This window comes from Taudactylus pleione, unplaced genomic scaffold (genome assembly GCF_031769625.1).
Source record: "Taudactylus pleione unplaced genomic scaffold, aTauple2 ptg000667l, whole genome shotgun sequence".
In the NCBI taxonomy this organism is placed as follows: Eukaryota; Metazoa; Chordata; class Amphibia; order Anura; family Myobatrachidae; genus Taudactylus; species Taudactylus pleione.
In genome coordinates, this window is record NW_028285069.1 from 240,880 (window position 1) to 262,149 (window position 21,270).

The 21,270-nt window shown below is 46.0% G+C and overlaps 1 protein-coding gene across 1 annotated transcript in view; it reads right to left on the minus strand.

Moving 5' to 3' along the window:
* Nucleotides 1-21,270, minus strand: part of PIWIL4 (piwi like RNA-mediated gene silencing 4) — a 273,504-nt gene that overhangs the window by 155,996 nt on the left and 96,238 nt on the right. The window contains exons 5-6 of the mRNA XM_088455729.1: nucleotides 16,402-16,523; nucleotides 2,602-2,682 (exon numbers count right to left, since the gene is read on the minus strand). Coding sequence (XP_088311855.1) covers nucleotides 2,602-2,682; nucleotides 16,402-16,523 — 203 coding nt within the window. The remainder of the gene's footprint in view (nucleotides 1-2,601; nucleotides 2,683-16,401; nucleotides 16,524-21,270) is intronic.

Below are 21,270 nucleotides of genomic sequence, written 5' to 3' on the forward strand. Positions count from 1 at the left end.
GCCTCTGATCGCTTCTCTGTTCATTTCTGGTGTTTGACTTCAGCTTGTTCCTGTGTCGCCGTCCCTGAGCCTGGAGTGTTCCTGATGATTCTTCCGTCACAGCCCTTGAATTCTATGTTACATCGCGGCTTTAGGGGAAAGGGGGGTGTTATAGGTGAAGAAATTGGTTCTCGTTCTACAGGCTTATCCCAGTGTTATCAGTGTGATTCATAAGATCCAATTATGTTATTTACCCTGGCTGCCAAAGAGCAGTTGGGGCATGTAAAATTCTGGTGCTTTACGGTCAAGGGCATAGAAGGATGTATAAGACACACCATTGCGCCAGCAACAAACCAGTCTAGAATAACTGGCACCACTACCAATTGAGAAATTGGTGAGGGGACAAATCGTATCATATTTTCACAAAGTGTGTAGTTTACAGATTAGATCATAGGTTGCAAGAAGCTCTCATTGTTTCCCATGCAGAAGGCACGCACACGCCGTGCAGCTTTACATAGCTCCACCTGCAGTTTCAAATTAGTATTGCATGCCCAACAACGGAAACACTTGCAATACTTTACCATGGTGGTTTATTTTTTATTTCTCCACCGTGCAATAATCAGAGTCGTATGTATAGTTAAGGAAGGACACATGTTTTGACGTGAAATGATGGTTGCAGATTTCTGCTTTCAAAGAGCCTGGATCAAGTCGATAGTGTGAAAAAGAGAAACATTTCTTAAGTCTACCCACATAAAGGACTATTCTTGTGCCTCTTAGCTCTCAGTGTGAACCAGCTTCATGATGATGTCAAATAAAACATTCACTGTGATGTACCTGCTGTAACTGGGTGCACTGTGGCTCTATAGTTCCCAGGACCCCCGTGACTGATTTGGGCAGCGTGCGTGTATCTCACAGACACAACAACTTGTGATGGCTCCGAGAATGTGAGAGGCTTGCACCCTTCCAGTATCAGTAAGGGGACTACAGAAAATACAGAGTACCAGCGTATCCCGTCATAGCAGGTCTTCCATGGTTTGTAGCAACAGCTACCATTAAACTAGACAGTAAATTGGCAACAGTCTTGTAGTGGAACGCATCATTATACTAACGTAATAGAGCAAAAACTTTGTAAAGTTTCCGTTAAGGTGTTATTATGGGATGATCTTGATGAAAAGCATTTTATTCAGTAATGATGAGAAAATGCTGAAAAGTCTGCACGCAGTCAACAGTTACTGGACGGGATGTACTAAATGGAAAATGCGATAAAAACCTTGTTTTCAGGGTTTAACCACATTTTCCATATGCACTATTGGGTGGCCGCCGGGGCTTTTGATGGCGTTACCCCTACAGAAGTCTATGGTCTTCTACAGCATCGCGCTGGTATGAGGGATCCGATCGGATCTCTCCCAGCATTCCCCGCGGCCGCCGTGTCACTCTGCGCATATGGATTCACGGGTCATGATGAGCTGTCCTTTGTAGTACTGATTGCATATGTTAGCACATGACTGGCGGGATGTACTCCGCACAGTTAGTACATCCCGCCAATAAGCAATAAAGCATATATTCAAGAGGTTTTGAGTTGAATATGGTTAGTGTCTTGAATGGAATATATCCCTGGGCTCCTTAACAGCACCATCGCTAAGTACCATGCAGTTTGGATATCGCTAAGTACCATGCAGTTTGGATATCGCTAAGTACCATGCAGTTTGGATATCGCTAAGTACCATGCAGTTTGGATATCGCTAAGTACCATGCAGTTTGGATATCGCTAAGTACCATGCAGTTTGGAAGCCCTAGTTCTCTCACTTTGCCACATCGTTGCCTGGCACACGCTAAAAGTTTTTGCCTTCTCTTTTTTCCTAGCTCGCTCCATCTCCCCCTTTTATTGTCCCCCCCAATCCCTGCTGCACACAGCTCTTCACTCTCACCACCTTACGCTGGTCCCCCTTCCACATGCTGCTCCCTCTCCTTTCACGTACCAAATGTTGATCAATGTTTCCCTCTCTAGTTTCAAGCTCACTGCTGTTGTTACTGGGCCTGATTCACTGTGTGTCTCACTGCGATGATATTGTAATCCACTGCGATCGCTATGCCGTCCAAGCACTACATAAGGACGCCCACCTTACCTTACACACATCCGTAATGTTTACTGAGACTGCGAAACCATCGGTAACATCGAGTACCATCGCAGCCTCACGCACACTTGCACAAGCTCTGACCTTACTCAGGAATTGCTAACCTCATCGCACGCTGCGTATGGCATCGCAGTGCCTAATTTATGCACGCCACTGCAATGGCTTTTAAATGCACTGGCACGCCTGTGTTGCGCCGACCACCCTCCCGTCACCTCCCACAAACGGCACTTCCTGTCAATGACTCTGCGATGGGTCTGCGTAGTCACTGCGATCGCAGTGACTGGTCCGTGCAGTGCGATGCATACGCAAAAAGCAACAATCAGCCAATTGCGCGCGTAATCGCAGTTGCGATCCTTGCTGAATCAGGCCCCCTGGTACTAGATCTATGTATCTCCTTCATCTTTTTGGCTGCTATTTTAAATCACATATTTTTTTTTTAAATCTCTTTATTTTGAAAAGTATTTAAAAGTATATAGTTATATAATACTTGTGCTGAGGAATTTCCACGGGGTCCGATGGACTGTAGTAGTTGCGTCCCACCTGGTACATGTTGAGACATTTAAATATCCTAGAAAACAAAAAATATTACAATATATTCTTACAACATGTCACAGCCCAAAAAAAGTGTACAGGAATTAAGCAATGAAACATCATCCAGCATCCAAATGAAATGAAAAGAATAAATGAAAGGTAATTTAGTAACTGCAGAAAATATATGGGCACATGTCCTGTATGTAGTCTACATGCAGAAATTCCCTAATGTACAATTTAAAATAAAATATAGGCAAGCAACTTATTTCAGGATCACTCCGACACTGGCAATGCATTAGCACATTCATCCCCACTGACATAAACCAGTAGATAAAGGGAAGCCTCAGCCATTTGTACTGCTTACGGGTTCACAGCCTGAGACATTCCCCAATAACAATCGCGCCAGGCCTGCGTTCTAGTTGCCATGCCCACAAAAGGCCCCTGCCTGTCAATCACTTTGCGAATTAACAAAACTTGACGTGTGCGCAGTTTACCAATAATTGTTCAACTGTGTAATCATGGTCATTGCGTCCGTCTCTGAGTCAGGCCGTGTTTCCCAGCGATATTGCAAACATTAGCAATGTTTTTATTAGTGGAGCTGCTGGTAATTTCCTCAGAGACATAACTTGGGTGGGTCTGCAGTAACTTCGCGGCTAATTGACTCAGAGCCTTTATGTTGCACTGCCGGATGCTCTGAGGCTTTAGGCATGATTCAGAGGTGCACGCAACTCGAACGCAATACCGATTCTCGCGTGGTGGAGTGGTTATTAGTCACTGCGCAGCATACGCGAAACGTTCAGAAGTCAGAATCGGTATCAGAAATGGGGCTGCAAAGTGATGGGCGTTCCTCTGCGGTGACAGGGAGGTGCCTGAAGCGAACACAAATAAATACGTCTCATGGATGTGTTATGGGCGTGGCAGTGACAGAGCATGTGTTCTCAGCCGCGGAGCCGCAGTCACATAGGCCATGTTCAGGCGGAGACACCGCTTCTGCCATAGAGCTGGTGCAAGTGTCTATGGTGCATACGACGGTGGCGTGGTCAGAATCACTGCAGAGACGCTAAGAGTGGGCGTTTCAGTGCTTGCACATTCAGACGCAGGCTACTACAAGAGGCTGACAGACACTGGCATTTGCATACTATCACTGTGGAGACTCAGGTAACAGAAGCACCAGTGGGCGCAGGAGCGGCCACCTCTGACTGAGGCTCTTTGTCTCATTAATGCTTTATAAGAAAGACATATTAGTACAAAATTCCTGCTTATATACTGTATATCCTGAGGTGTACAGGCCGGCTTCACAGAGTTAATACGCCTGTTTGCAGATGTATCATTTGAAACAAAGCCGGGGCTGGTGCACGAGTACAATGAGGATGCTGACGGGTATCAAACAAAGGGTATAGATAGGGGCGGTCCTGCCGCAGAGATGTGCGCAACTCAATCATATGCATTCATGTTTGAGCGGGAAATGCAAAGCCCCTTTATTTTCATAGCATACAGATTCCCATGATTTGATATTAATACAGTATCCCAGCTGTAGTGGAACTAGACATCCCAGCATGCCCTGCCACAGTTTTAGCATACCCTAACAGCAAAACTGTCGCAGTTTACTTATTCATGCTTTAGGCCAGCGCTAATATCCGACTCCCAGCTCCATAGAAGGTGAGGCGGGACAGGGCAGACCTTTAGCTGGGTACATGTCTATGACGGTGCGATGTAACGATACATTGTGTTGCCGTACACACTACACGATCCGCAGTACGACAGCGCGATGTATCGCTACATGCTGCATGGACTTTAAATGAACAAGTGATTATTTGCCCCATCTTTACTTAGCACCTAATTGTACTGTGTATAAAATGGCTGCCAAGCACAAGACACACATACAGCAGCTGAGGTGAATTGTGTTGTACCAAAGGCCAGTGAAAGTCAAGTCCATGCATTGTATTTAGTATAAGTTACCAAGAGACCCAAAAAGTGTAAAGTGGTAGGAAGGTGGATAACCCACTTTAACAATACAGTTTGGTATCATTTGTTTATCTCTGGTAAAGTGTTGATATATCTGCAGATGATGGTCGTTCATACACAGTGAACGGCCATCGTCTGTGTCTGGCTGCGGGTTCCGGCGGCCAGGGGGCGTGTCGGGGGGGGGGTGTCCCGGTGGGTGGGGGGGCGCCGCCCCCCTCCCCGCAGCTGCCGCTGTGTGTGTACCTGAGGTCTGTAGACCGACCCTTACACACCTGCCGATGGACAGATATGTCTGCAGACCTATCTGTCCGTCGGCTTTGCAGCACAGCCAATGCGATATGTCGGTGAACGACGACGTCACCGACATATCGCGTGTACACACTGGCCAATGGGCAGCAGATATATTGGCCGACCAACTGATCGGCCAATATATCTGTCAGTGTGTGCCCAGCATTACTCATGAGCATCGTCAACAAATCGGCTCAGACAAGGACAAAACAGAGGGCCTATTTAACAACCATCCTTAATACCAGCGGCATATTTTGTTTAGTATCGCAGTGATACAAACGAATATGCCACTGGTATTCATCATTACTTACCCCTTCCGGCGACGTCCTCCTCCTCGGCGGGGTCCTTCACTCACCTGCCGACAGCCTATCACTACCAGCAACGGGCTACTCTATTATGTGCATGTGCGATGGTCAGTCTGCGCATGTCCGATTAACCCAATGGGGACCCAGCAATGCCTGGAAGGCTTGGCTGAAGCCAGAAGTGCTCCTGCCGGGTCCACATTGCTGGCAATAGGGACCACATCGCTCTTGCCATTTAAAAATGGCGAGAGCGTCGCAGTGACAAACAGCGGTATTCTTAGATTACAGCTGTTTGTTAAATACAGAAAAGGACGACATAACCCCTTTAGCGAGTGCATAGTTGTTAAATGGGAGCCATGAACTTTTGCAGCCAATACTGCGACGTCTCATCTACATATTAAATGTAACGCTCTTCATATCTGAGGCCACAGTAAGAGCCACTACTGAGATATACCAGATTTATAGCGAATGCAAAGTTTAAAGTGGAACTAAATGTAGAAATGAAAACACCTATTACAAAATATCATCCAAGAGGCATCTACTCATACATTTCATCGGACATCGCTTCTACAGTCTCACCATTACGGTGTCAAAATACAAAATTATAATATCAATATTCTGCCATATCAGAATTGGCTAACAAATTGCCCTTAAAAGCGACGAGTGGCACTGTTCTGTACATACTGAGAGCAAATGCAGTCCCAGGATGATGAAAATGTACCGCTGATTATTTCTGAGTGATGTGTGTAAACAAGCAAAGGAGGTAAACAGAGGTCTGCTGAAAGCCTCTGCCCTGCTGCAAGCTTTATTTATAGTCACAAATGACGTAGAGTGTATGGCAGTCTCTGACAGAAGTATGGCAGTAAGTGTGATGAAAGGGCCATGTCAATAAATGTCCATTTCATCTGGGGTCTCTTTCACGCAAGGGAGAAAGTCATTGGCTCATTCCCCAAGATGTTTTTAGAACAATCATGTACTGATAGATTACAGCACAAAATCCACCAATTGGTTAAGCAGACCTACATAAGTGTCCTCATACATCTATCCCTTTCACGTGATATGGCGCAAGGCACTTGGCACGATGCCCGTGCTGCATACTTTTTCCTCAACTTTGCAAAATTTTCCTGTTAGTTTTTCCCCTTTGTAGCGTTCCTGCTAGGCTGTTTTAACGATGCGCGGCACCCTGCCCTCCTTCTGGAGGGCAAAAAGCACCCTGCCCTCCAGAAAGAGGGCAAAAATCGCCCTGCCCTCACAGCCTGCGGGTGCCGTCTTCGCCCGTGGGTCGCAGTGTCCCGCGGGTGGGGAAATGTGCGGTGACCCGGTCACCGCCAGAGAATAGATGCCCGCCCGGCATCTATTCTCCCTGTCAGCAGCGCTTGGGGGCTGCCCGGCGTGTCCATAAGTGCTGGGCACGCCCCCAAAAGTGACGTAAAAGGGACGCGTCTTATAGACATGCCCCCTTTTCAATGGCCACGCCCCCTTTTCGGACGCACGCATGGATGTGCCCTCTCTAGCTCCGGCGCCCTGCCTGCCGCCGGAGCTAGAGTGAACGCTACCTTGGTGCTACTTTTTCCTCAAATTTGCTGCTTATTTTTTCCTCAGTTTTGCATCTTAATTTTGCAAATAGTATTCTAGGTACTTAAGTTTAGTTTTTTTTGTTGCAAATGAATTGGCATAAAGTTGCAGATGAAGCATAATGATGCACAGTGTGGGTCACTCTTATCTGACCTCTTTTGCCTGTTTAACCTGGATTGTGCACTTTTCCCTCAGCTTTCCATCTTAATCCGCTTATAGGGCCTGATTCATTACCGATCGCAACTGCGATTATGCATGCAATCGACCGATTGTTGTGTTCTGTGCATGCATCTCTGTGCGCTTCGAGAACCGACCACTATGATCGCAACCCCAATTGCAGTGACTACGCAGACCCATCGCAGAGTGATTGACAGGAAGAGCCGTATGTGGGAGGTGACGGGGGGGGGGGGGTCAGCGGAACGCAGGCGTGCCAGTGCGTTTGAACGCTGTTGCATGGGCGTGCATACCCAGGCTGCGATGCTGTACGCAGCCTGGGTACTCACAGCGTGCGATGAAGTTAGCAATTCCTGAGCAAGGTCAGAGCTTTTGCAAGTGTGCGTGAGGCTGCGATGGTACCGATGGTATTGCAGTCTTGCTAAGGATTACGGATGTGTGTAAGGTAAAGTGGGCGACCTTATGTTGTGCTGCGACGGCATAGCGATGGCAATGGATTAGCATACTATCGCAGTCAGACTGCGTGCGTAATCGCTATTGCATTCCTTGATCCTTGCTGAATCAGGCCCTTACTCCACTTATAGGGCCTGATTCAGAGCCGCTCGTAAGCGGCCGCTCGTTCGTTCCGAGCGATGTTTGCACAACTGCGCATACGTACGGAACGTAATACGCATGCGCAAACCAGTCAGTGCGGCCAAAAATCGTTTGTTAGCTAAATAGCGAATGCCTGCTATTTGTAGTGACAGGAGGAGGCGTATGTGGGTGGTAACAGGGGAAGGTGCTTGAAAACGGGGAGTGGAGATCCAAACGCAGGCGTGCTTAAAGGTCAAAACGGGCGTTTTATGGGTGTGCATAATTAATACAGCAGCGTCATTGACCACGTCACTGGGTTATTTTATAGTCAGAACTGCTCGCAAGATTGCGGTAGGAAAAACCAACCACAAGAATAGCGAGCAGTTCATACGCTGGTTGATGTACTCGATTAATCTAATAAATAGCGGACATGACGTAGGATGCGAGCGGCCAGGGGGCGTAGTTTCCCAAAAAACGACCGCAAGTTTGGTTCGCTCGTTCAGACATAGAGGCGTGAACAGACCGCAAAGAGCGAACGGTTCATTTGAATAGCCAGCCCCTTTTTTCTGAACGAGCGAGCGCAAATAGCGTCCGACTCTGAATCAGGCCCATAGTGTACTAGTTACTTAGGATTTTGGTACAGCTAAGTAGTAAAGTCCATGGAACAATAAACTGGGCTATTTACTGCAATTTGAGGATAGGTGTCTGTACCATCTTATCTGGGCTCATTGTCCCTGTATCCCAGTCACAAGAAAGTCATTCTATGAGGCAGGGGGATTCTAGGGTGGGATCCCATCACCACAGCATTTTCCAACCCATCTCTAAGTGGATTAGGCAATGGCAGGCAGACACCATGTGTCACATCTCCCCGACCTAGCCCAAGATCTAATTAATTTCTAGGGGCTAAAAGACCATGGCTGGGAAGGAGGTTGCAGTTCTTTTTGGATAAGCTGAGGATAGGGAACAAGGGCCCTCATTCAGAGCCACTCGCAAACAGCAGTACGCTCGTTGCGTTCCGATGTTGACTAACCACGCATGCGTCGGTGTTACACTGCGCATGTGCGTACGGCAGATTGCGAGCTTTTTTTCTGTCGTTCCTAAAATAGCGTACAGGAAGTGACATGTCAAATGTGATTGACAGAACAGGGCGTTTTTGGGTGTTGACGGGGGTGGAGATGGAAAAACGCAGGCGTGGCGAGGCGTTTTTGGGGCGTACATACATTAGCAGATGCGAACGTCAAATGTGTTCGGACCGTCACATACGTCACTGGAACATCCTCTTTCCCTTCAAAATGCTCGCACAGTTTAGGGTCTGGATTACTCGACCACATTGGCGATGGCCTTCTCCTCCGTCCCGGGACTCCACGATGTTGCAGCGATTGATCGCGGGTGGTCACAAAAGCAATTAGTGTTGTATTGAAAACCGGCTTGGTATGTGTTTGGAAAGCAGTTTATTGGGATAGCACAAAACCGTACGCAGGTGGAAATCATACCTGCTAATGTCAGGATTACACAATCAATTGGCGTACATTTTTGGGGGGTTTTTTTGGCCTCAATTTGTTGTTTATGCCCTATTGTGACAATAATGTCATCATGTTTTAATTAGCTCCCCTTTTTTTTTTTAATGTGCAATTTGCATCGTTATGTGATTTTTTAAACGTTCCTTCAAGAGGCCTTTTTTTTAAAACAAATGAAATGGTTTTTGGTGTCCTTTTTTGCCTTTAGGGCCAGGATTAAATGTAACCCATTTGTACAATAATGTCACAATACAATGTCAGATTTTTTTCATAAATTTATTGTTTAAACACAAACCAATTGGCATAATATTTTTTTTTTTTTTCTGCCAAAGATACTTTTTATCCAAAATAAATAATCAATAACTGATAACATAAACGTACAAAAATAACTTAAAAACATTTCACAAGAAAAGAGAGGGAAGTTTTGACCAGAAAGGAATATGAGCCAAGCACAGAAGGAGTGTGGGAAAAGTCGCCATTGCTGTCACCGTTTTTTCGCCCGTTTGGATGGGGGAGGGTGGGCGCCAGACCGGGTCCGGGAATGCCATCGGGCTGGCCTGTCCAGAGGCAGATGTTGTGGCCTCTGGACTAGGCACAGGGCTAGGCACATTTGGAGGATTGGCTGATGTTGTGCCAGAGGTGGAGGATCCTGATGTTCCGGCAGGAAGGGAGGTCGGCTCCACCATGTGCTGGCGAACGAGCTGCTCCAGGGCATCGGCGATGCGGATGTTGGCCCTGGTATTTTCCGCCAGGGCCTGACCAATGGTCACGTTGGCCGCAGCATTTTGCTCCAGGGCCTCAGCCACCCGTATCAGACTGGCGTCCATCCTCTGCAGAATCTCCGTATGGAAATCCGATTTGAAATTGAGTTCTGTGAGGAGGCCCACTGCCTGCGAGGGGGCACGCCCTGGACTGGCTTCTGCAGGGTCCTCAGCCGGATGTACTGGTTCCTCCCCTGCAGAGCCAGCAGAAATTCTGCGGCCAAGGCTTCCCTCTGGAGCAGACTCATCCATCCGCCTGTGTCTCTGTTGGAAAAATGAGAAAAGACTCACATTAGAATCTACATATTGGCACAATAGCATTTCAGAGTTGGTGACATCACAATACTTACCTGGGCCAACATGAGGAGCCGCAAAGTCTGGCATGTCCGTATCCATGTTGGACACGCCAAACACCTCCACAGGCTGCACACACCCCTGTGCCAGCTCTTCTAAATCCGTCAACTCCAATGACACAGGGGTGGGACCCCCACCTGTCCCCCTTGCATGCCTAGCCCTGTCCGCGAGTTTTTGCTTTAGGCGATATTTGAAGTCGGCCCATCTGTGGGGAAAAAAGGAAGCCATTATCCTTTGGTTTAAAATGGGGTTTGTTTTTAGGGGGGGCAAGGGTTTACTTACCGCCGTTTGACATGCCGGGCTAGACGGACATAATCACCCACTCTATTGACAGCAACGGCTACCTCTTCCCACATTCTCCACTTCTGGCTTAGACTCATATTCCTGTCTGCCTGTGGCAGGATGTCCACACACTTCTGGATCAAAACCTCCATCTCCTTTCTTGTGAAATGTGGCTGCCTTTTTTTTTGCCCGCTTTGGCCGGAATACTGGGCCCAGCAGCCTCTTCCATGTCATCCTCCTCACCTATTTGTGTAGATTTACAGAATTCACAAAATCACAACTTGCCTAATCTTATGTTTCAAATTAATCGTTGATAGAAAATGCATGAAAGACTTACCGCCTGACTCTTGTGCATTTTTTCCCTGGTCTGTCGCCATGTCTGAGGTCCAAACAAGAAATACACCAGAATTTGAATGTGTTTTCGTGACGTATTTATACATGCGTCCTTATTTTGCGGCCGCATCATTGATTGTGCGGCCCTATGATCCCTCCTTAATTTGTGCGGGAAACGAAACACTATTTATGGCTTGGTGTGTCTCAAGTCGAGGTGGCGTTTTTGGATTGTTGGAGGTTATCTTGGCTGGAGTTTATTGATTGCGTAGAAAGGAGTTGGAGGTTGTAGATTCGTTTGTTGGTTAGATTTGCGTTTTTTTTTCCGTTATCTTTGTTGGTTTATATTTTTTGGACCTCGTTTGTTGATTTGGTAAGTTTTGTGAAGTCTAACTTTTGTTCAATTCTTGTTTCATTGTGTTTCGTATATTTTGTAATTTTTGGATACCTAATTTATTCTATTTTAGATTTTGTTTATTTTCGACCCCAAAGACCTTTTGATTTTGCATCTTAGATATTTGCTCTTGGTAAGTCCATTTTTTATCTTGTATTAGCGAACTAATTAGAGCATTTTTAGTAGTTACTCTTGTGACTTGTATTAGCGAACTAATTAGCGCATTTTTAGTAGTTACTCTTGTGACTTGTATTAGCGAACTAATTAGCGCATTTTTAGTAGTTACTCTTGTGACTTGTATTAGCGAACTAATTAGCGCATTTTAAACAGCTTAATAATCATTCTAACTTTTTGATGGTTTAGCTTTCGCTTTTTGAGCCAACATTTCGACCCGTTTTGATGTACTGTGTTAAATGTCGCTTTGCGGTTTTGCTAAATGGGTGTTTGGCATATTTGAACTTTGGTCTAGCACAAAATGTATCCACAAAAATGCACAGAGTGAAATGTGTCAACTAATTTTGTTGGTTATTTTCAGTTTGGACGTATCATGACAATACCCCGGCATGTAAGCAGCAATGGATGGTATCATCAAGCTAAGTTGTTTTAATACAGTTTTGGGGTGGGTCAAAAGCCTTACTTTGAAATTTTTGAATTTCAGGTTGATCTGGGGAGGATTGTTCTGGCCATGCTCCCGGAAGCCGACCAACCTCAATCTCATCCCAGGCGTAGGCATCGTAGGCATGCAAGGCCCCAGATATTTCGAACACGTGTCACCCTTTTTGGAATGCCCGATGATGAGGTTTTAAGACGCTACCGTCTACCTCCCAAAATCATCATAGACACTCTCTCATTAATAGAAAGTGATCTTGAGCGGCAAATTGACAGTCCAACAGCAATACCACCACTGACGCAATTTATGGCGGTGTTACATTTCTGTGCCTCAGGATCGTTTCAAACAACGGTGGGAATAGTGGCGGGCATCTCCCAATCCTCCTTTTCCCGGATCCTGAGGGCAGTGATGGAGGCACTTTTCAAGCACCTCCATCATTTTATTCAAATGCCTTTGGATATGGGTGCCCTTAGTGTGGCCAAGGCCAATTTTTACCAAATAGCTGGCTTCCCACACATCATAGGGGTTGTGGATGGTACTCACATACCACTTCAGCCTCCAGCACGGCTGGAGGCAATATTTAGAAACAGGAAACACTATCACTCCCTGAATGTAATGGTGGTATGTGATGCCTCCCTCCAGATCCTGTCCCTGAATGCTAAGTTACCAGGAAGTGCACATGACTCCTTCGTCATCCGGCAATCAGGGATATGGCAGAAATTAACCAACCTACAAGCTGGTGATGCGTGGCTTCTGGGTAAGTGGAGACCTTTAGTACATAACAATGTTAAGCTTGATACACAGTGTTCCTGATGTTGTCTCTTATTTTTCACAGGAGACAGTGGATACCCTTGCATGTCCTGGCTGCTCACTCCTTATTTGGCTCCCACACCAGGCCCACAAAGTGAGTATAATTCCGCACTTACAGCCACCAGGCAAGTGGTGGAGCGCTGTATCGGCCTTTTAAAAGGCCGATTCAGATGCCTCCACCGCTCTGGTGGCGAGCTCATGTATTTGCCGGATATAGTGTCGAAAATTGTGGTCCTGTGTGGGATATTTCACAACATCGCCATAAGGAGTGGTGTCCCAATGCAGCCAGAGGATGCCTTACCTGAGGATGGCCCCCCCGAGGTTGGTCGGAGGTCAGTATGTGGGGGGGCCATACGCGATGATGTGGTGGCCAGATTTTTTAGGTAAGTTTGACCCAAGCTACAGTGTTTATACCTAATGTGTTTGTGTTTGTTTGCGAACATCTAATTTATTTATTTTTTTTCACCATCTTCTGTTTGTTCACATAATCTTTGCCACTCCAACGCTCACTACTTCCTGCTACCCTTACCAAACCCGGATCTGGTGATTTTGGCCATATATTCTGGAACCCATATCGCAACGCCATGTTTGTGGAATCATGTTGGCATGGTCCTTCGTCAACCAGTTCTTGATTGTTTTTTTTAATTAAATATTTTATTTGTATGTGTTGTATTTGAGATTATCACTGTTTTTTTTTTTTGGGACTGACCACTTTGATTTCTCATTTATGTTGTGAATAAATGTTTGGAGAGTGAAATGGTCTTCCTTTTTTTGGACGTTAACAGCAAGTGTAACCAGGTTAACACACCTTACAATTGACTAAGGGGTAATCCAGTACTGACACCAGTTGATGTAAACTGAAATATGTTTGCAGGTTCCCAACCCACACCAAAAGGAAGCCTGTCCAAACCTTTGGATTTTGAAGATTGGCCTAAGCAGCTTGCACACCAACTAGGAACCTGTAAAATGTCGAAATATCTAATTGACACTACACCCAAAAAGGGAAATGACATTGTTACTGTTATGTGTTTCTTGTGGCTGTTTAACATACAAATACAAAGTACAATCTAACTTTTAAAAAAGGGAAATCCTTGCAGGAACAGTCTACTTATGTCAGGGAAAACTATTTGTGTTTTTGAAAAAAAGAATGAGCCAGAACGTATATTAGAACTACAAAATTTATTTACAAAACGAAAATAAACAAAAAAAACTACTGGCGAAGGATGCCAGACAGCCGGTCAAGGGCCACAAGAATGCCAATGACATGTTGGCGCATCTGGCCAACACAATCCTCCACCTCTTGTCGACGCCTCTGTTCCTCTGTGGGTGAGAAAAGTGTGTGGATTAATAAAACAATAGGGAATCCACATTAAAAAAACAAAAACACAACGAAATCACTCCTAAACCGAAAAACGAAAAACCAAAACAAAAAGGGGGTGCTGGCAAAAATACAAGGCCTATGTACAAATTCCCACAGGTGTGATATGTGTATGTTGAAATCAGCAGGAAGAGGTAAAGGCAAACTGCTAAATCACCAAAAGTAAACCGAACAAGCACGAATAAAGGCACGACACATGATTACATACAAACAGTTTGTGGTTAAAAAAAATGAGAAAGAAAAACATACCGGGAGCCAAAACGGGAGCTCCGGAAGTCCCTCCATGTTCCTCCTCGGAGGAGCCTTCATTCCCCAAAGAACGGGGAGGGGTAATGATGGACTCCGGGGAGGGGGTAATTGGAAGAGGGGTGGGTGGAGGAGAGGGGGAAGTGGGACGGAGGGGAAGGAGGCCCGACAGTTCCGGGAGAGGGTCTGGGAAGGCTGGGGAGGAGTGGGGTATAGGGGAAATATTTGGGGTGGAGTGTTGGCTGGGGGTTGGGGATAGTGGCCGGGAACGCTGTCTGGCCGGACGGTGACGGCGTAGTCTTGGCTGTCCTAAAATATGTCAAACAAATTGAGGTTAGTTTCTGGGCAAATCCGGGGCCCAAATAAAAAAAAAAAAAGCAGCAACAAAAAACATGCAAAAAGGAGTAGAATGAAAAAAACAGAATTAGAGGGAAAACAAGCACACGCTGATATGAGGACAAATAATTAATAGGACAGACAGGAAAACATGCACACGCAGATATGAGGACAAATAATTAATAGGACAGGAAAACATGCACACGCAGATATGAGGACAAATAAGTAATAGGACAGACAGGAAAACATGCACACGCAGATATGAGGACAAATAAGTAATAGGACAGACAGGAAAACATGCACACGCAGATATGAGGACAAATAATTAATAGGACAGACAGGAAAACATGCACACGCAAATATGAGGACAAATAATTAATAGGACAGACAGGAAAACATGCACACGCAGATATGAGGACAAATAAGTAATAGGACAGACAGGAAAACATGCACACGCAGATATGAGGACAAATAATTAATAGGACAGACAGGAAAACATGCACACGCAGATATGAGGACAAATAAGTAATAGGACAGACAGGAAAACATGCACACGCAGATATGAGGACAAATAATTAATAGGACAGACAGGAAAACATGCACACGCAGATATGAGGACAAATAATTAATAGGAGAGACAGGAAAACATGCACACGCAGTTTGCCCCACAAACACAAACATGAAAACCACAATACATAACACTTACTTTCAAGGATCTGCATGCGAAAGCATGCCAGCAAGCGGGGCGTTCGCCGTTGCAGGTCTGACCACCTGCGCTCAAGCTGCCTGATGTTGCGGCGTGAACCCAACGACCGCAGGCGGGACCGTGCCTCCGCATACGCGGAGCGCTTCTGCCGGTTGGTGATGGGTGGAGGCTGGCTGGTGATCCGCCTATCCATCACCTCCGTAAGCACCAGCAGCTCGCGCCTGGTGAATGCGGAGGCTCTCATGATGGCAATGGAGTTTTTCATACAAAACATTTTTGAGAAAGTGTGGCAAAAATTTATGATTGGCTAATGTATTTTGGAAATTAACAGGAGCAATTTTATTGGTTAGTGTATGAGTCATGTGTTCAACAGGGCCAGAAATCTCTGGAGAGTTATGATAGGCTTGATGCAGTGACATGCGTTTGCAAATTTAAATAAAGAAATGAACCCCGGAAAATATGCGGGGATCCACAGCAATAGAACAATTGTTTAATTGTGGTTCACATGTTTTTTGAACAATAAAAGCGAATGTTCCATCCGTACGTATTCTGCGGGTAAACACAAACACGGACAAGAGTAAAGTTTCTTGCATTGTGTTGAAAAAAAAAAAACAATTAAGCTAATTGATACATTGATTGGCATGATACGATTGAGGGAGGTAGGCAGAATAAAGGAGCAGGTAATCGACATCTGACAAGGCCACTTCCGGGTTCACTTGTGCGTGCGTTCCCTTCAAGCCATTTCGGGGATGTACGCTCGCTATTTCGCACGCTCGTTAGTTAGAGGAGGGGTCGCCTGAGTTTAGGGAGGAATTTTAGATGCGAACGAAAATACGAGCGAGCCATTGAATTTAAATAATTTTGTACGTACGCCTAACGTACGTGCGCCCGCTTGCGAGTGGGTCTGAATCAGGCCCAAGGTTTCGATCTGGCTGTGCACCAAAACAGGGGAGACTAGATTCTGGATCATCTTACTACCAACATCGCTGTTGGGCAAACGAATATCATGATGAACACTTGCAGCCATTAGACCTCTGGATTGCCATCTAAGCGCTTTTCCCTGGATAAGGTGTCCCCACAGTATAACATATGTTCAGAGGCTTACTGTCAGTTTACCAAATGATCACCTGATAATTTGGGCACCGCTGTACTTACCTCTTAAACAGAACATTGAAGAACTGGATGCAGACGGGCGAGCTGGCGGGCAGTGTGCCTGTCAGTGTCACCGTGATCTTTACGACTTCCCCATTTTTTGTAGTACTGGTCAGTTCCGTAACCTGAAAACAAAACAAATAATTCATAAGTGTTGTACAAGTAAATGCACAGTCAAACTATTCCTACTAATAACGTCTTTGTATATATGTAAAACTTCCCATACCTTGATAGGAATAGACATTCTGATTGTATTTGCAGTGTAGCTGAGTATTAGCTATTATTCACTAATACATGTATCTGCTGGTTTACGGATCCTTTGCGTTCTCTGAATGCACCTAGCTGTTGTTATTAAGGAAAGAGATATAAGGAGATCTCAAATGAGTGTAACCTATGAACCTAATTTAAGGTTCTCACGTTCGCTTAGAAAGCCCACACCCAATCTTCTCCCATTTACATCACTCATCTCCCTTCACTCTCCTGTCCGCCCTCTTCGTTCAACTAATGCACGCCACCTCTCATGCCAACTGATTACTTCCTCCCACTCCCGCATCCAAGATTTTGCCCGTGCTGCTCCCCTCCTTTGGAACTCTCTCCCTCTCCCCATCAGACTCTCCACCTCTCTACGATCATTCAAACAGGCTCTCAAGACTCACTACTTATCAAAGCCTTCCAGCTCCCATCCTAACTGGCTGCTACATGTTCCTTCCTCCCCATCTACCCTATCTGTGTCACCCCTGTTAGTCTTCCCCTCCCTTTTAGAATGTAAGCTCTTACGAGCAGGGCCCTCTACCCTCTTGTGTTTCTCCTTACTTTACTTTCATCTACTTCTTACTCCCCACTAGGGCACCTAACACTTGGTTGCTTTGCTCTGCTGCTTATGTGGGTGTTATGGTCGCTAATGTAGCAATGTATTATGCTTGTCCTCATCCTGTATTGTATTGTTCTGTAAGTCACTGGTCATTTATTTGTTTATGTACTTTGTAAGGCGCTGCGGAACACTTGTGGCGTCATATAAATAAATGATAATAATAATAATTGCAAACATCGCATTTAGGTGCAGAATTTGCACTACAACAACAGATGTATTCATGGTTAGTGCAATGAAGACAAATAAGGTCCATTTATGAGGCATATGCAGACAGAATGTAAAGAATTAATCTTGGGCATTGTACTTGACAATCTGTAGCATTCATGTAAGAGGGTGGTAGGAGGGAGTAGGCAGATGTGAGAGTAAGAAGAGGAAAAAGCCGCTGGGCATGTTAGCGTACACAGCGACTTGTCCAATTTCAATAGGATTCGATCTGGAACGCTCTCGAATGGAACCTTCTTCTCCCTCGGGAAATTCATACAAAAATAAGCTGGCGACTATCTCAGACACCTTACTATTTTATGAATTTTGTAACCTGCAAGATACACCTAGTACTGTAACCAGTTTGTATTTCTGGCAGTTGGTAATCCAGCCGTGCCACTCTGTAATGTACAATGCAAAGTTGGAGACACTGACTTAATTAAGAGATCGTCCAGGTAAGGGATAATCACACCCCTGGGCCTCAGAATAGTGGCCATGACAGCCGTAATCTTCATGAATCCCCAGGGAGCTGCCACCAGACCCAACTTGGAATGGTGGGACTGAGCTGCAAAACTGAGAACACACTGATGACCTTCCCAAACTGGCTCTTTGATGTCCATGGATACATGAACTTGTCACGATCCTTGGCATTGATAACGGATCTCAGCGATTCCAACTTGATCTCTCCACACAAACATGGGCAGACATTGTCCGTTTGGTGTTTGGACTAAAAACAGGTGTAGATAGAAATCAGATGCCCTCTGTTAAACTAGCACTAAGATTACCATATGCTTGGTAACACGTGAATTGCTTCTCACAGGGCCTGACACTTTACACGGTACATAAGAAGGCCGGTAGTCAAAAAAACACATGGGTGGTGCTTTGAGGTGATCCATGATATATCCTCAGTCTATAATGAACTTTACTGAGGAATCTGAATTGGAACTGAACCACTGATCCCAGAAGAGGAGCAGACGGGCCTCACCACAGCCGGAAACGGATGGGCAAATTGACCGCCATGTAGACAGTTTGTCTGAGGACCTGGTCGTGGGTTTCCTTACTGAACAAGCTTGTTTTCCTCTAAGTTGTCCTCCATGAGGCGCAGCGAACAACACCCTCTAGACACCTGAATATTTTCTTTACTGATAGCACAAAACTAAGAGTACCACATTTTTTCCACATTGAAAACAGAAATTACTTCATAGACCTCTTAAGAATAATCTAAAATTTTCTATCCGTTACAGCAATAAAGAATGTACTGTAGCATTCCAGATTGGAATAGAATGATATAGAAGCATCTACCTAAGGAGGCGTTTCCAATCATTTTATTCATTTGACCAGTGTTGAGATTTCCGGGATACCCTCACTGTGGGCCTGATACGGAGGTGGACAGATTGCAGAAGCTTCCTTATACTAATGCCAATGGGCTCTCTACCGAGATGCCCAATGGCTGAGCCTCTAAACGGACGATGCACGCAAATAATCGACTGGACAACAGCCGCACCATTGGACATTGGAGCAACCCTGTAGTTGTTCAGAATGGCCGATGGTACATGGCTGCCGGTGCCAGTAGAAACACGTTGTTCTACACCGAAGCACCCGCCACCAGTCACATCCCATGCACTTTCGATCTCTATTCCCCGGCAGTAACCATCAGGACGCATGCCCAGTGGGTCCCAGGTGCATACGCAGAATTAAAACATTGGACGCTCCTCAATATGTGATATAATCACTGAATTTTTTTTGAGGGATCAAACCCTTGATGTTTAGGGAAGAACGATTACCATACATACTGACTGTTACAATTTACACGGTTATGTAATGACAATTCCTGTGGTACTGGAACAGCCAAATTATGCTGAGGTTTCATATCTAAAATGAAAGCACAACCACCCTGTGCCATGGAGGGAACACGGCCCTGCTTTTACACCCTCTTAGGGCCCCTGCTCTGCTCTTCTTAGCGTGTGCGTGGACAAGTGCATGTGCAGTGAAGGATAGGTGATCGTTAAACCCTAAAATACAGGAGGCTCTCCCTACCATTGTGAAATATAATTCACTGTGAGCTGGATTGTTCACCCACTAATAGGGACCGTCAGTTGGGTTTAGTCCCTTGTGAGACAGGTTACTTTAATCCCAATTATGAGGTATTGTCGTTCTGTATAGCCCGACGGGAATGAAAAAAGGTGACTAGGGGGGCTGGCAAAGGAATGCTAAGGCCCAGGGAAGAAGCAAAACAGCATGTATACTATTCTTGAGTAGAAGAACTTGTGACATCATGAAGTTGAACGTAGGTCTGCTTGTGGAGCGCATACTCTGGGACCAAGCATACAAAACTATGGGTGATGCACAGTTCTATGCATTTCAGTAGCATATCCATTTGAGACTACAGGGCCAGAAAACAAGAGAAATGGTAAGAACTTACCTTTGTTATCTCTGTTTCTACGAAGTCCATAGGGTCCACAGGGTTGACCTTGGGGTATAGCTGGATCTGGATCCACGGGCACCACGCAGCTGCTCCCAGGATGCACTTGGGTCCGTCCTCCTCTATACTCCGCCCCCGACCACAGGCACCTCAGTTGGTAAGCAGCTAAGGCCGGAGGAGGAGACTAAACAGAGAGAAGGAAGACTGGAACACACAAGAAACCATACTCACAGAAATGGGAGACGGAAAACCGGTGACCAGCCACACAGCCCATTTGAAGCCAGGTGCGTCAGGGCGGGCGCCCTGTGGACCCTATGGACTTCGTAGAAACAGAGATAACAAAGGTAAGTTCTTACCATATCTCGTTTTCTACTTCAGGGTCCATAGGGGGTCCACAGGGTTGACCTTGGGGATGTCCCAAAGCAATTCAACTGAGGGCGGGGACGCTCCTGTGCTGAAAGGAGTACCCGGCGCCCAAAGGATGCATCCTGAGAGGCGAAGGTGTCAAATGCATAGAACCTCAAAAACGTTTGAATTGAAGACCAAGTGGCCGCCTTACACAGCTGAACAACGGAGGCGCCACGTCTAGCAGCCCAAGAGGGACCCACAGAACGAGTGGAATGAGCCTTAACAGAGGTTGGCACAGGTAAACCCTCCTGTGCATAAGCCTCACAAATAACGGAACGAAGCCAACGGGCTAACGTTTGCTTGTTGGCAGGCCAACCCCTCTTGTGAAAACCGAAGAGGACAAACAATGATTCCGACTTCCTAACCGAAGCAGTCCGGTCCACATAGATTCTAAGTGCCCGGACTACATCTAAGGAAGCCTCAACCAGCTGAAAGATCAGGTGACTGAAAAGCTGGCACAACAAGTTCCTGATTAATGTGGAACTTTGAGACCACTTTGGGCAAAAACTCAGGACGAGTGCGGAGCACCACTCTGTCCTGGTGAAAAATCAGAAAAGGAGGCGACAGGAAAGCGCCCCCAATTCTGACACCCTCCTGGCAGAAGCAATTGCCAGGAGAAAAACGGTCTTAAACGTCAGCCACTCAAGCGGCTCAAAATGAGGACCCTGCAAGACCCGTAGTACCACCGCCAAGTCCCAAGGAGCCACCGGAGGCACGAAGGGAGGCTGGATCCTGAGAACACCTTGGAACATCTGGCAGTGTAGCAATCCGTCGCTGAAACCACACGGACAAAGCAGACACATGAACCTTCAGAGAGGCCAGGCGTAAGCCGAGGTCCAAACCCGATTGAAGAAACTCCAAGATTCTGGAAACCCAGAACACCTGCGGATCATAGTTTCTGGATTCACACCACTGAAAATAAGTGCGCCACACCCTGTGGTAAATCCGCGCGGAAGCAGGCTTGCGTGCC